The following is a 15,390-nucleotide window of genomic DNA, read 5'->3' on the forward strand; positions in this document are numbered from 1 at the left end:
AGTGCTACTTCCTCCTGGGGAAATCAGCCTCTAGGAAAATATGTGCTGACCAAGCCCTGAGGCCAAAAGGAGTGATAGTGCCAGGTAGCTTATTTGGGATAAACGTTGATCTGCAACTGAGAAGAGCAGAAGTGAAGTTATTGGGGTTCAGGGGAATTAATACATATACAGCCCTTTTTTTGCTTGTATATTGGATCATTAGGTTCACTTAATTATTAATTTTCCTGTACCTAAGCCTTTTTTTATAGAGGTGCCAAAGGAATTTAAATTACCCTGTATTCCCAATAAATTAAAAAATTAGTGAAATTTTCAGATAGTGGTAGCATGTTATAGTAGAAAGGACATCAGATCAAGAATCCAGAGACCCTATCTTATTCCCAGGATTGCCACCACTAGTCTTACCAACAAGACATTTCTCCTTTTCTAAGGCTCCGTTTCATCATTTGTAAAACAAAAGTTCCAACCTTAGAACTTCATGTAATCTATGATCCTTTAAAAACAACAACAACAACAACAACAACCAGAAAGCAAGTAGTGTTCTGGTCATGAAGGGTTCTTGAGAGGCCTCAAAGACTTCACAATTTTCACTTGTGAAATTCTAAGAGCAACCTTGCAGTAAAGCCTAGGCATTGTGGACATGGGATAAAAGGAGAATGAGAATGAGACTGGAGACTCAGGCCAAGCATTCATTGAAAAGCCAGAAAAAAAAAAAAGAGAAACTTGGCACACATTCTTGTATATATTTATGAGAGTTTCCGTCTATTGCAAGGACTCCACTGGGCATGGCACCACAGCTTCCCTGGAAAAGGGCTTCTTTTGGCCCTGATGTAGCCTCAACAATAAGAAATGGATGTGGGTCTGATTTGTCAGACCCACATACCAAGAGGGTTTTGATGGGAAATGACATGGGAAAAAGAAAATAGTGTTAAGCATTAGGCATGAATGGTGATTAGCATCTTCTCCTGGTCTGAAACATTCCTCAAGATGATAAATCAGGATTCTGCTCCATGTCTTACCTGTAGGGGTATAGTAGTCACTTTTGGCTGAGGTCTAAGTTATAGGTTAGCAGAGCAGAACATCTCAAGTTCAAAATTAACCTTTCTAAAATATCAGTGTGGTCAGGAATTCTGTTGCAAGCTATAGAGAAAAATGTTCTTCATATAATTCAAATAATAGAAGTGTTATCAGCCAGTCAGTAAGCATTTATAGAGTGCTTTCTGAGGATGGGTATGTGGTAGGCAGTCTGGGACCACCTGTCTCACCCTATTTTCTTCCCTTATAAGTTTTCTCAGGCTTCCCCTCTGAATCATCCAGTCCCAACCTCTCCACCACAGAGCTGGTTAGAGCAGAGCCAGCCCCTGAAAGCTCTTACAAATATCCCCAACCAAAATCTGGATTAGGTACTTCTCTCTTGCCTACACCCCTTTGGAGCACTTATCATCATAAGCTATACTTGTTTATGATGGATTCTATCAAGGACTGGAACCATGTTTGATTTATCTTTGTATCCCCATAACAATGTGTGGCACATAGAGGTATGGGATAAAGGATGTTGAATGACTGAATGAATTACTATATCCATAGACAATGAATAAGGCTACCATCCCCATGCCTAACTTTCCAAACAATCTTAAACAGAAAATAACATAACATGAAGAATATAGATAACATAAAGAAGAAATTTACTTTTGAGAAGTTTCTGAAGTTGTACAGTTTCCATAGTCTTAGAAGCATACAGGCTGACAGCCCTTCCAATTTCATCACTCACTGATAGACGTTTATATGGCTGCCTCATCTTCCTGGAACACAACTAGCTGGCCGTAGATATTATCAAGCTCATCATAAGAAGAGAAACCTCATGTCTCTCTCAGGTCTAGGTATTTAGTTGAGGTATAATTCTAAGAAGCTTGACTCATAAAGAGAGAGAGTTTTAGAGGCTGCTCACTTAGTGAAAGGGTAAGTAGCCCAACACAGAGAGTCTTCCTGTAAATGAAAATGAAAAATGTTCATGTTAATGACTTTGTATTCTATTAAACTTATTAACAGTCAGGATAATAGGAATGTTTGTTTGTTTGTTTTTCTTCTGACAAAATGGTTAAAATTGAAAATGAAAAAGTGTCTCCTAAGGAAATAGGCTACAGGTATTTGAAAAATTCACTTATGTGAAGCACTTCATTTGCTGATGTTATAGGATAAATGAGGTATCTGTATAGGTAGTAAAAATTCATCTATGGACATGCCGTGCAGAGAAACCAAGCCTAGCCCCCTCCCTTAGGGGAAGTTTCCCTACAGCAAGGAGTGATGTCCCCAGTCTGATACCTTTGCATTATTGAGATTTTGATCTAATCTATATTCAGTCTTCAGATGCTTTAAAAACTTTGGATCAATGAGTCATTTTTCCCTTCCCATTTTTTCCATTGTAACTTTGGATTCAAGCTGTCAAGCTTCCCAGGCACATGTTGCCATAGGAGACTCTGTTTGTTTAGGGTGGAGTAGTTGTTTTTGGCAGCTTGGGGGAGGAACAATTAATTCTAATAGGTATATAGTAAATTAAATACTTGGGTCTTTCCAACCTTTTCTCTGATTTTCTGCCCCTTTTTATAAATTCCCTTTATTTTTTCCCAGATGGCCCTTTAAGAGCAGAAAAGAAGCAGTTTCTAGAAATCATGCTTGGGCTATAGCAGTAGACACCCATTGGGAGCTAAAGAAGGTCACCTAGACTATTTTTGCACTTTTCAGCCTCTCTTCCCTAGTGTCCCTAAGATGAGAAGCCATCCCTGGAGAAGACTTTGGAAAGAAAGATCCCCCTGGATCCTTTATTAATTCATTCAAAAGTTTAAGTTGTTCTTACAAAAAGGAAGATCTCCCTTTAGTCCTCCATACCCAAGACCATACTTTTATATGTAAGAAGAGTATTTTGGGTGCTCTTTGGATTTTTTATAGACAATAACATGAAAAATAAAGAAGGAACAGATTAAGTTTTGCCAATGAGTCAGTCAGGGTTGGAGAAAAAGTAACAGATGCAGTGTTAGATGAGGAAAATATACTCCACCAAACACTTGAAAAAAGGAAAAGAAAACTCTAGAGGGGAATCTCAGTAGATGTATCTGGTCCTCCTGGGAGGACCCAAGAGCATTTCTGAATGCTAAGGATGTAGCTAGCTATATTTCGACTCTTATTATTTGACTGCAGTTGTAGCCTCAAGTCCTGATTGTTCTGCAGAGCCATGCACTCCAGTGTTAAAGACAAATGCTCATCTCAAAATCTCTGTCCTTTATCCCATTGAGGCCCATGTTGAAAACAGAATTCATTTTTACTTCCTGCTCTCAAATGACTTTGCTGTACAGCTGTGCAACAGCTGTGGAGTTCCACCCCACAAGTAGCAACTTTTCAGGGATTGGAAAACTGGTATACATCTGGAATGATGTTCAAATGACCTCAGGATCCCATAGAATAAATCAAAACATTGAAGTAATAATTTGGATGAGCTCGTTCTGATGTAATTCAATTGCTGAAAATTATTTAATGGCTTTTTTTTTTTTTTAAGTTAAGTGATCTATCTCATCAAAGCACAATGAAGTAGGGAACAGTCCCTCTATTTGACATTTAAAGAGGGTGGGGGGAGAGAAAGTGATTTAAATGTGTCAACTGGAAGGTGACCTCAGAACTCGAAAGTCTACTATATTGTGGTCCAAAGAGTTTGACCACAAGATGTTTCCTGAGGCTTCGCAATTGGGCATCCACTCAGGATGAGAAGCAGCCAATGTGATTGAGTAGGTGGGCTGGCTGGTATGCTCCCCAGGATGCAGTGGGACACTGTTTTTCTCCAGGAGTGGTTCTAGGGTAACAATGCATGGGGCTCCTGGGCTATTTTTTTAACCGCTTGTTGTTTTTCTTATCATATATTCCCTTTTGGGGAGAAACACTCCATTAACTCTGGTTTGGCCTGGGCCCTTTTCCCATTTTGGTTTCTGTTAACTTGTAGCAGTAACAGGAATGAATGGGAACAGTTGAGCTTTCTCTGCTCTCACCCTGTGTCTAGCTGCTATGCAGTAGGTAGCTGTACATGTAAGTTTATTTCTGTTCCAGCACTGGTGTCCCAAACCCTAGGACACCTGCATTCTGGACAGACATCATTTGAGTTTTCATAGCATACCAGGACTACCAGGGTTTCTAAATACAAGTATTAGGAGAGGGGGGTGCGGGGGGGGTGGGTGGAATTATGGCTCTTACTCTGGGAGAAGCAGCAGAAAGTCAGGATGCATAACTTCTAATCCCAAAGTCTGCCTGATGATAGCTATGCGACCCCGGAGAAGTTTTTGTCATTTCTATGCATCTCCATTAAAGCCAACCTTGCCTGCAGCACAGCTTTTCCTGATGATCAACAGAGTTAAAATGTATGAAAATATTTTGTTACCTATTTTATATAAAGACCTATCACTAATTACAAAAAGGTGAAAAAGTTGATCAAGGAGTTTAAGTGAACCATTCTGGATCCTAGGGTTGGTCAGAAGCAGATGTTGCAGGTGAAATGCGACAAATCCTTGGGTCCTTGGTCTTGAGACTTTTCAATTTCTTGAGCATGTTAGGTCAGTTTGTATCCTGCGCCTTGGGAGTGTCCCATAATATCTCTTGAGTTCCATGGATTATGGTGGGGATGGGTGGGAGAGTAGTACAAAGTCCAGTGAAGCTGTTCTTAGACACTGACCTCTCATATCCTCACCAGCCTTTCCAAGCAGATGGGTGGTGTGACACCATCAACAATCGGGCCTACTGCCACTATGATGGGGGAGACTGCTGTTCTTCCACGCTCTCTTCCAAGAAGGTAAGTGAGGGCACCTGCAGGTAACAGGCGGGGCATGGGTGCCAGAAATAAAGGCAGGGGCTTTGGCTGGTTCTCCTTCATTCCCTGTCATAATTGGTTTTTATTCAGTAGTCAAGAGGGAGTTATAATGAACAAATGTTTAAGCTTCAATGGTGACAGGATTAAGGGCAGTGATTTTAGGTGAGGTTGTTAGAAAACACTAGTTCCCTAATGGTTGGTCCTGGAACTCTTCAGAAAAGCCATGGCTTTTGCTACTCAGAGACTCATGTCTGCTTATCATGTCCAAGATATACCTCTTTTGGCAGGGAACTATGGTCTCTACCCCCTAGGGAGGCAGATTTACCAATGAAGTGGTATCTAGTTATTAATCTTTGTAATTAAGTTAATAATCCTATATGGTTTATTATAAGCATACTTCAAGTTTCTGCTAAGTGGCCACCACAAGCTACCTGGAGCATTCCTTAGACCACATCCAAGCAGTAGTCTTTTTCTCAGTTCCTTTTATCTCTAATTTTCTGGGCTCTATTAAATTGGCAGATACGCTTATGCTAAAACTGTGAAATTGAATAGGCTGAAATTTTGCTATAATATGGATAAAAAGCCAAGTGCTTCAAAGATATTTGATGCTAGCTGGTCAATTTGATGAATCAGAAATATGCAAGTGAGAGTAAGTATTTCCTTCCTTGTACATGTCTCCCAAGAGGTCACACCTATGTGATCACCTCTACACAGACCTGAATATTATGGCACCTAATGACCGATATTACTGATATATGCCAGACACTGTTCTCACCACTTCTATGAATTAACTTATTTAATGCAGAATGCTCAGGGGCTCATTGGATCACTGTTCAATTTGGCCCTCTTTTGCTCTAAAAAACAATAAATCCCAAACCAAGAAAAACAGATCAAGAGTTTGGATAACAGGTCAGAAATTATGTCAACTAGTTATTTTTCTTACTTGCAGAAAATAACTGGTCAATGATCCCATCTCTATACAGGAAGATATGACTACTTCAGAAGGAAGCAAGCAATTCTTGCCCCATCTCCATCTCACACTCAGTAAATTTAGGGTTTGTCTTTAATGGATTTCAGTGCCTATAGCCGGCATGTACTCGAATCAGGATTGAAAAAGCACTTCATGGGGCACCTGGGTGGCTCAGTCAGTTGACCATCCAATTCTTGATTTCAGCTCAGGTCATGACCTCAGGGTTGTGGGATTAAGCCCCACATTGGCTCCCCACTCAGCATGGAGTCTTGCGGACAATATCTCTCTCTTCCTCTTCCTCTGCCCCTTCCCTCTGCTTGCCTGCTCTCTCTCTCTCTCTCAAATAAATAAATAAAATATTTTTTTTAAAAGAAAAGGCATTTTATCCCCCTAAATCACATTTTACCTCACATGTGAAAATATGCTGGAAAATTCTCCCAAATAACACCACCCATTCTCCAACCCCCTTGTTCAATCACCAAGCTCATCTCTTCAGTATACTTGAGGTATTAAATGCTGTGCTTATCCATTCTTACCTCACTTGATTGTCCATGCCCAAAGGGCAGCAGCATCTTTGCCACTTTTTACATCATGTCCCCCAAAATGCCCAGTTATCTCTGGAGCTGGTTATGGACACTCAATAAGAATGTTGTCTGTTGGTGCTGTAGTCCAAACAGGTAGAGATCAACGTTTGCCAGATCATTTTTGGCACAGAGTAGGGCTGATTATATAACAGGAAGGCAATCCAGCCACAAACAATGGGTAGAGAGATACATCGTTTCACCAAGTCAGAGTACATCCTGGGTTCAAGGTGGGCAAAACTTCATGCTTTTAAGAGGGCAAAATGAGGGGATCCCTGGGTGGCTCAACAATTTAGTGCCGGCCTTTGGCCCAGGGCATGATTCTGGAGACCTGGATTCAAGTCCCACATCAGGCTCCCTGCATGGAGCCTGCTTCTCCCTCTGCTTGTATCTTTGCCTCTCTTTTTCTCTGTCTCTCATGAATAAATAAATAAAATCTAAAAAAGAAGAAAAAAAAAAAGATGGCAAAGATGATCTTATGGCTCCAAGAGCACCAAGAAGTAGGAGTCATACAGCTACGCTGTAGAGCCTTGGTTTTCCAGATAGTGGTGTCATGACCTTGAGTTAAGTCATTCAATCTCTTTTAGTCTTCCCTCTAAAAAGAAAATGCTAGCATTCATCTAACCTACTTTACAGAGGTTTTGTGAACAGAATAATGGCAACGAAAACATTAATAGTGGTTTTTGACATCAGTGATTATATTAGAAGTAGTAGTAACATGTGTTATAGGTGCCTGGAAATGTGTGTTTTATATCCATCATTTTATTTAAATCACACTGACATCTCCTGGGGTAATTACTGTTGTCCTTCCACTTTATATAAAAGCGAAGTAAGGAAGATTTACCTTGCCCAAAGAGACATGATGTGTAAGTGAAAGAACTGGGTGTTAATTTCAGTTCTGTGATATTAACAGTAATCCTACACTTCCTCTGGGACCAAGTGAGAAAAGCAAAAGCTGGTTGAAAAGTATGAAGCTTGGCAAGAAAATGGTTATTTCAACTTCTCTTTGATTTCCCTTAGGTCATTCCATTTGCTGCTGACTGTGACCTGGATGAATGCACCTGCCGAGACCCCAAGGCTGAAGAAAATCAGTAACTGTGGGATCAAGCCTCTGCTTCCACTGCCCTGGAGGCAGTAAGAAAGAGAGGCCTCCACAAAAGGAAATAAAAGATGAATGAGGAAGAAAGATTGTGAAATAAAGGAAGAAAGAAGAGCATGAGGATCTTATAGACATGCAGGAGGATGTTTATAGGTGCCAACTGTTGCATCAAGTAGCCCATGTAGGGAAGAATCACAGGCAAAAGTTTCTTCAAAGAGGCAGTTAATTAAAAGTGGAAGGAGAAATATGATAGATATACAAGGACCCTCCTCCCCCATTTATATTCTATTCAACCCCATCCTCAACTCTTGCCCTGTTCCCCACTCTGCACCCTGTCAGCCATTCAGCCCCACCCAACTTGTACACCAATACCAAAATACTAGAAGAGAAGTTGCCAGGGACACTCTGTAAAACACCCATTTTGAATGAATTGCCATCCTTTGGGGTTCATCTACTTTAAACTGGCTCCCTTTCTTTTGTGTAGTCTCCTTTAGTAATAATGAGGTTAGTCATTAATTCTTTATAAGTATTTAAACATAATTATATAAATATATTATATATATTATATTTTTTGCTGTCTACTAAGCTAAAAATTATACATTGTGCCACACATGCTGCTGTGAAGTTCACATCCAAAATGAATACCGAGGGTTGGAGTACAGAAAGACCAGTGGTTCTGCCATCGTTCTGTGGATGGGGGTTGGCAGGTTGAAAGGGAAGTGGTAAAGGAGAGAGAGAAAAAAATTAGATGGAGTTCTTGATCCTAACCTATCAGCAAATCATCTTTTCACGAGTAGGAAGCTAGGCCCAGCTTGATGAGGGTTGGAATGATAACGTTAAGAGGCATGGCAATTTGGGTGGGAGTACCCATTGTTGCTGGGTCCAGAAGAACCAGACGGTGGTTCTTGTGTATATCCAAAAAGAATATACTCACTACTTTTCACTTCTCAGAACTCTTAGTTGGAGTTGGTGAGACCCAGGAGTCTCTACACTTCCACACGTGCCTGTTCCAAGTGTGGCTCTTACCGGCCAGTCAGTGAACAAGTTTGTACCAGGGCTTGTTTTCTGATTGCTAGGATGGATAGGAACTCACACATTCCTCTTGGCCTCATGGCCTTTGATCTCTCTCGTTCTAGGTCCCCAGACCTGGCTATCATTCACAGACACATGATCAGTTGTTGATTTTCTGAGGAAAAAATGTTATGGACATGACATAGGGGAAAAGTGGGAGGAGATGGAAGAACAGGCAGAGATGGAGGAGCCAAGGGAGGCCATAGAGATGGGAGAGGTCAGGGGTAAATCAGAGCCCCGGGCAGGAGGATGAAATGAGTCAAAGAGACTTGGAACAAGGCCAAGACATCCAAAACAGGGCAGAGGGGACTTCTTCAGGCAATGCAGAATCTGAAATAAAATTGATTCAAGTACAACCTATCAAATCCATGACCTAGAGATTTCGATTTGAACAAGCTATGGAAACACGTGGAGCAAGGGTGACACTCTGTGGGAAGAGAGAAGAATTTCAACTATATAGGGTGCATTTCGTTGTTATCCTTTCTTGTTCAATAGATGGACTGTGGGTAAAATGACCACATTAACTTGCCTTTCCTTACATCCCAGGCTTATGGTCTTTTTCACATGGTCTATTGCAGTTGTTTTTGGTAACAATTTCTGGATTAGGCCTGGGGAAAAAAGTTAACTTCTTGCTCAGCACTTCCGTTTGTTATCTCAAGAAGGGCTGGGAGGCTTTCTTCCCTCAAAGCTTCCTCTCCAGTGGGAGCAAAGAACAGGCCAACATTAGAGTGCAACCTTGGTCTCTCTGAATCATCTGCTCCTTGGTCTGGTCACAAGTTTTCTACTCTTCCCACCAACACTGAAGCAATGGCTTTGCAAATAGGAAGAAGAAATATTCCCCACCATTATCTTGAGCCAGACTTCATGGGGGAAAGAATAATAATCTGGAATGGGATAAAAGGAAGGATACACATATTTATCTCTAGGGATATTTAATGAGGGTAGCACCATCACTGGGGAAAGGAAAAAGCAGAGATTTCCCATCCAAAAAGTTCTTGTCCTCTATGTTTCTAGCCATAAAGAAACCTAGATACCTACTGTTCATTGTCTGGGTTCACATTTGGTACCCCAAGAAGAGAATAAATATTTCTAGGATTGTAGTAGGTTTCAGTATGGAAAGGACAGTGAAAAAGTTTCTAGATCCTCTACTTTTTTTTTTTTTTACAAGGTTGTAAAATTGTTTTCTTGGGGATATTATCCAAATTCTTGGAAGTGCATCAAGCTCTGTGTCAGGCAATCCTGCCTTGTCTGAGACTGAGGCAGCAGAATAGGGATCATTGCCCTGCTCAGGAGGTCTACAGCTCCCCCATGGGGTCATGAGCCTGTGCTTCATGCCAGTGTGGGTCTGTGCACAATCTCTTCACAGAAGGAACAGTGAGAACATTTCTCTGTTGCACTGTTGTTTACAAATTTGTATTCTCCATTGGCGACATCTGCAATCTGCGGCTGCCCTGAGAAGGCAGGAGGGCAATTTGTGTGGTGTGTGGAAAGCCCTTCTGGCTGAAGGTTGCCCGGCCCTCATCAGCTCTGGCCATTCAGAGATGGCAGGCTCTTCCAGCCCTTACCCCTGGGGCCTAGTGTGTTGAGCTCTCATGTCACTAAGAAAGTGGAAGGCCTGAGACACCATGATCACAGATCCCCAGGAGATATCAACTCAAACTCACTCCATGTGGTGGTCTACATTTGGCTGCTTTTACCCATCCATGGAGTCATGGAGGACCTCTCCCACAATCCCTTCTTTGTTCCAAAAATCACTGCTCTTTTTTCCCTAGTAATTAAGGGCTCTGGTGTCCAAGTTGCCTAGGACTAGCTGACTAATGGTTAGCGTGACAGTCTCCAACCAGAGAGATGAGAGGACAGAGTAAGAAGAATGGGCAGCTGGCAAATCTGCACGTGAAAGTGAAGAGTTATTCTTGATTCTCTCCTTTCCTTCCCTGCATTACAAAGCATTGGACTTGGCACTTCCTCTACTCTGTGAGATCACTATTGAGTGCATCAGTTAGCACCCGAAGGGAGATGGCTTGATTGGGAACACAGTGAAAGGAGCTGATCTACTGTATTGTAATGTAAAACAGCTACAGCCAGTTATTTTGTAAGATTATAAGATGTTCATTAAAAAATCAGCACAGAAAATATGAAGTGCTTTTGGTGTCTTATTCTTTGTGTAAATCAACCATCACTTCCAAATTGCTTTCCATTTGCTGGTGCCAGACATCATCATCATCAATTAGTTGATTGATCATTTCTTTCAGTCATTTATAAGTGATTTGTTAAGTAAATGGCATGTGCAGAGAAAATAAACATGAAAGTTTATGAGAAGAGATGACATGTACCAAAGCAGAGCACACAGTAGTGATGTCAGGTGTCTCGTGAGTTGTAGACATAAGGCCCAAGAATCATTAGTGGTTCAGAGGAAGTAGGTGTCACTCCTGGATGCCAAAGATACATAGCATTTGAAGGATGGTCTGAGAAGGAGTCATATCAGTTTGGTAGACAGAAATGGGAAAGAGGAAGAGGATAGTCCAGGCAAAGTAAAGAACAGGAATGAAGATGTGGAGATAGGTTTGGGGAAAGCCTGAATGATATTGGACATCACTGAGGCATCCAGTTTACTAGAAGGTAGAACTTAGCTAACGTGCTATGCATTTGGCAAAGATAATCTTATTTAATGCTCACAACAAAACTGCAACTTCCATATTCTCATTTCATAGATAAGGATAGCAAGTGTCAGTCCAATGAGGAAAGTTCCTTGAGTTTCATATGACTGGTCTTAGTCCTGATTCTGTGAGACATCAAGATGCAAGAAGGAAAAGAAAAATGGTGTTTAATGGGATGTGAAAGGGAAGGGGGAGAAGTGGAGAGAAATGTCAAAGACAAGGTCTCTGCATTAAGCCTAAACACCCATGAAGATCGTCATCACTGAAGAAAAGGAAAGCCTTTTGAAGAAAGAGCATATATTTGCTATTGATAAAATCAGTTTGAGGGCCGATAGATCTTAGTTGGAAGTTTCCTATGAAGTAGTGTTTAGCACACTGGGAGGAGACCTCCACATCTGTGGGCAGCTTGGCAATGTCTCTGGTCATGCTGGGCATCATCTGGTGGCCTGAAGGGCTGGGTGGTTCTCCAACAAACCTGCTAGCCATTTGGTAAGGCCTATGGAATAGATAGGTGGAAATGTATGTTTGGAATTTAGGGGAGAGGCTTGTGATGAGAAATAAACATTTGAGGGTAAAAAAAAACCTGACATTTTCTTTGCGGTTCACAAATTGCTTTCTTATGCTTTCTTGCTACCTGTGGGCTAGGCACAGCAAAACCAGCTTTGTCTGTTTCCATTTTACAGATGAAGACACTGAGTGTGAGAGAGCTCATTGAAAACTTTAAGTTCATATAACTAAGGTCAGCTTGGGATGGGAATCCAAGTTTTCTTTCCACTCCATGATGTTCAGCCCACTAGGCCCAGAGTGAACCCATACTCAGTTGAAATGGGAGAGTTAAATGTCTTTTTACCTGTTTATGTTTCAAGGTACTCATTGGTTTCCTTGTGGCTTTGTTAGTAGCTGATGGTAGGAAAACTGAGAGCAAAGCTTCTAGCATACCCTTCCAGGCCTCCCACCTCATGCCAGGCCCTGAGTATAAGCAGATGCCCTGCACATGCCAGTTAGGCCAGCTGGACTGAGACATCTGGCAAGGCTGCCTTCTCCCTAATAGCTTCCCCAGGGATAGTCCTGGAGAGAGACTTTGGAGCTCTGGTTTCCATTGACTGACAAACTTAAATGACATGATGAGTCACCCATCAGCGGGAAGACTCACTACTCTTGATTCAGGCCAACCAGACGACAAGGGGCTTAGCATGGGGAGGAGGGTAATGAGAAGGTTCTGCATTTATAAATAGCTCCATGACATCTCCAGAGCTGGCTTTGGGTCTCTTTCTATGTCCCCCCAGGAAGACCACTGATTCTGGATCTGTAGCATTTCAGATTTCCCAATGGTTAGCTTGGAAAAAAGAATGTGGTGGAGAGAATCTTATATCTCTTAATAGTCCACACCCATAAAACCTACCTACTCCTTGGGTATTTAGGTCTGGAACAAGGTAAGACCAGTTTAGAGAATAGGTAGTAATTTTCAATCTGCCACAGTCTGAGTCTACTTGGGCTTGAATGCACATTTTCTGGTCAGAATCCAGTCTAGTGGTCAACTCACTGGAAAGTGTATGTGATCGGCTGCATTCAGCAACTTCCCAATAATCCTTTTGATTTCTTCCTCTTGATCCTACGACTAGATGTTCAGGTCATATTGCCTGTACTAGTACTAGTGAGAACTGGTGTGACAATGTCAGGGTGCATCCTTAAGAGAATCCACAAGTCTGGTGAACATCTCAAATCGGTATAATAAAAACATTTCTAAACCCTGAAAGTTAGTCCAGGGTAATTACAATTTGCTCACATTCTTTGCATCAAATTTCCTTCTAAGGATAATTGATTTAGACAAGCTTCCTTTTCTTTGTCTTTGTCCCCATGAAAGTTATTTATTCAATGCAAAAAAAAAAATATGATGGGCATATAAAGGGAGAATGTTGACTCCCTATACCACAACTCCATATACACAGGTCAGAGTGCTTTCTAAATAGTAAGGCAAGCTGTGTCAGAACACAAGTGACTTCCAAGGAATGGTTTTGTTGGTGGTGAATCAATAACCTTGAGAATGATTTGTAAGAGAGATCTCATAGCTTCTTAAAGTGTCCAAGTAGCCTCCACTCTGGGAAATACGGCTTATTAACTCAGTGCTGCTAATGCTTCCTTCACTTTGGTGATCTGCTACAGGGAGGCTGAGAGCATGGATGACTGAGCCTGGACCATGAAAAGCAATACATATGATGCATTAATGACTCATAATCTATGGGCAGCAGCATGGTGACCCGCAAGGGGTACAAGCTTTTGAGCCTGACAAATATGAATTCAAATTATGACTTTACCACTCACTAGATCTGTCATCTAGTTACTTAACCTCTCTGAACCTCAATTTCCTAAATATCTACCTTTGTACAGAATGCCCAGCACAATGTCTTGGCAATGTAGACAGAAAGAAGTTAAGGGATGATTGATAGAAGCAATGTGTACATATAGACTCCTCCAACAAGAAGTTTACCAATGGAGAAGAGGAAGGAACTGCCTTTGAATGGCTTGTAAAGACCCTCCAAATCTTCAAACACTATGATACTCAGATATTTGAGGGTCTCTGACATATGTGCCATGATTACTGTATTCTTTTTTTTTTTTTTTTAATTTTATTTATTTATGATAGTTACAGAGAGAGAGAGAGGCAGAGACACAGGCAGAGGGAGAAGCAGGCCCCATGCACCGGGAGCCCGACGTGGGATTCGATCCCGGGTCTCCAGGATCGCGCCCTGGGCCAAAGGCAGGCGCCAAACCGCTGCGCCACCCAGGGATCCCTGATTACTGTATTCTGACAGGGCAGATAAGATAATCCTGTGTGGTTCAGCTGTCATGTTCTACCCTATCAATTCAGAAAGAAGCAAAATGGATTGTAGGGTGATGGTGGTAGAGCATGACATTGAGCAAAACAAAGTGGGTTAAGGGGAAATTTCTGGAGTTGGCAAAAATGCTGGAAAGCTCCAGATATTTGAAATATCTCTGGAAAGTTTCACTAGCTACGTGGAACACTGGCTATTTCTTCAAAAAATCATTGAATTTCTGAATGTATTGAGTTTGTAGAAGAGTACTGTTAACACAATTAAATGCAACTTTCAAGAATGATGGAAACATTCTCTATCTGCATTGTTCAATGTAGTAGCCACTAGTCATGTGTTGCTATTGAGCACCTGAAGTGTGACCAGGATGACTGAAGAATTAAATTTTAGATTTTACTCAAGTCTAATGATTTAAATGTAAATAGCTACATGTGGTGGACTCCATACTGGATAGCACAGCTCTAGAATATCACGCAGACAGATTACTCACATTTACTTTTAAAATATGCTTTGGACATTTTTTTTATCATTAAACTTATGTCCCATGGTTGAAGTCAAGGTACATCATGCTCAGCTGAGTATTTGGATTATATTATTCTACTTTAGGAAAATGTAAATTTAATAAATCATCTACAAATTTATATATCCAGAAACTTTGGACCAGAAATAAAAAGCAAATAAAAAGGTCTCTGGGCAGCCCTCGTGGTTCAGTGGTTTGGCGTGGTCTTCGGTCTGGGGTGTGATCCTGGAGACCCGGGATGGAGTCCCATGTCCGGCTCCCTGCATGGAGTGTGCTGCTCCCTCTGCCTGTGTCTCTGCCCCCCCCCCCCCCGAGTCTCTCATGAATGAATAAATAAAATCTTAAAAAAAAAAAAAAAAGGTCTCTTATGGGTAGATAGTTCCCATAAAGCCACTGGGACCTCCACTTTGGGAAATCAGACGGTGATTAGGAGCAGGGAAACAACAAAAATAAGACATGGGAGGTATTCAGAGAGGTACAGAGAGGCCCAAGGCAGCATAGCTAACAAATGGCAGAGTCAGGATTTGGACCTTGAGAGTCTGGAGCTAAGCTGTGTGCATTAATCCACTCTGCTCTAAAAGCACACCCCTTTTCTGGAAACCACACTCATAAAGCATAATATTTAGTTTTGTAGGGGCTCAGACATGAATGGGTCTCCAAAAGACTGATCATGCACTCTAGCATTTTCTTCCATGAGTTATCTTGCCTGGTCATGAATCAGTCTATTATTAAAGAACTATCTCCTAGGGCTGTACATTTTAGATCTGGACTGCTGTGACCTTAGTGAAGCAAAGAATTCTCCTATAGCTGATGGTATT

At 41.4% G+C, this 15,390-nt stretch overlaps 1 protein-coding gene across 1 annotated transcript in view; it reads left to right on the plus strand.

The window, feature by feature from the left end:
• The window catches only part of PAPPA2 (pappalysin 2), a 260,412-nt gene extending 252,849 nt beyond the window's left edge, over window positions 1–7,563 (plus strand). The window contains exons 21-22 of the mRNA XM_026001248.2: window positions 4,727–4,825; window positions 7,415–7,563. Coding sequence (XP_025857033.1) covers window positions 4,727–4,825; window positions 7,415–7,489 — 174 coding nt within the window. The 3' untranslated portion in view covers window positions 7,490–7,563. The remainder of the gene's footprint in view (window positions 1–4,726; window positions 4,826–7,414) is intronic.
• Window positions 7,564–15,390: the final 7,827 nt, after the last annotated feature.

Source organism: Vulpes vulpes, chromosome 13 (genome assembly GCF_048418805.1).
Source record: "Vulpes vulpes isolate BD-2025 chromosome 13, VulVul3, whole genome shotgun sequence".
NCBI classification, from domain to species: Eukaryota; Metazoa; Chordata; class Mammalia; order Carnivora; family Canidae; genus Vulpes; species Vulpes vulpes.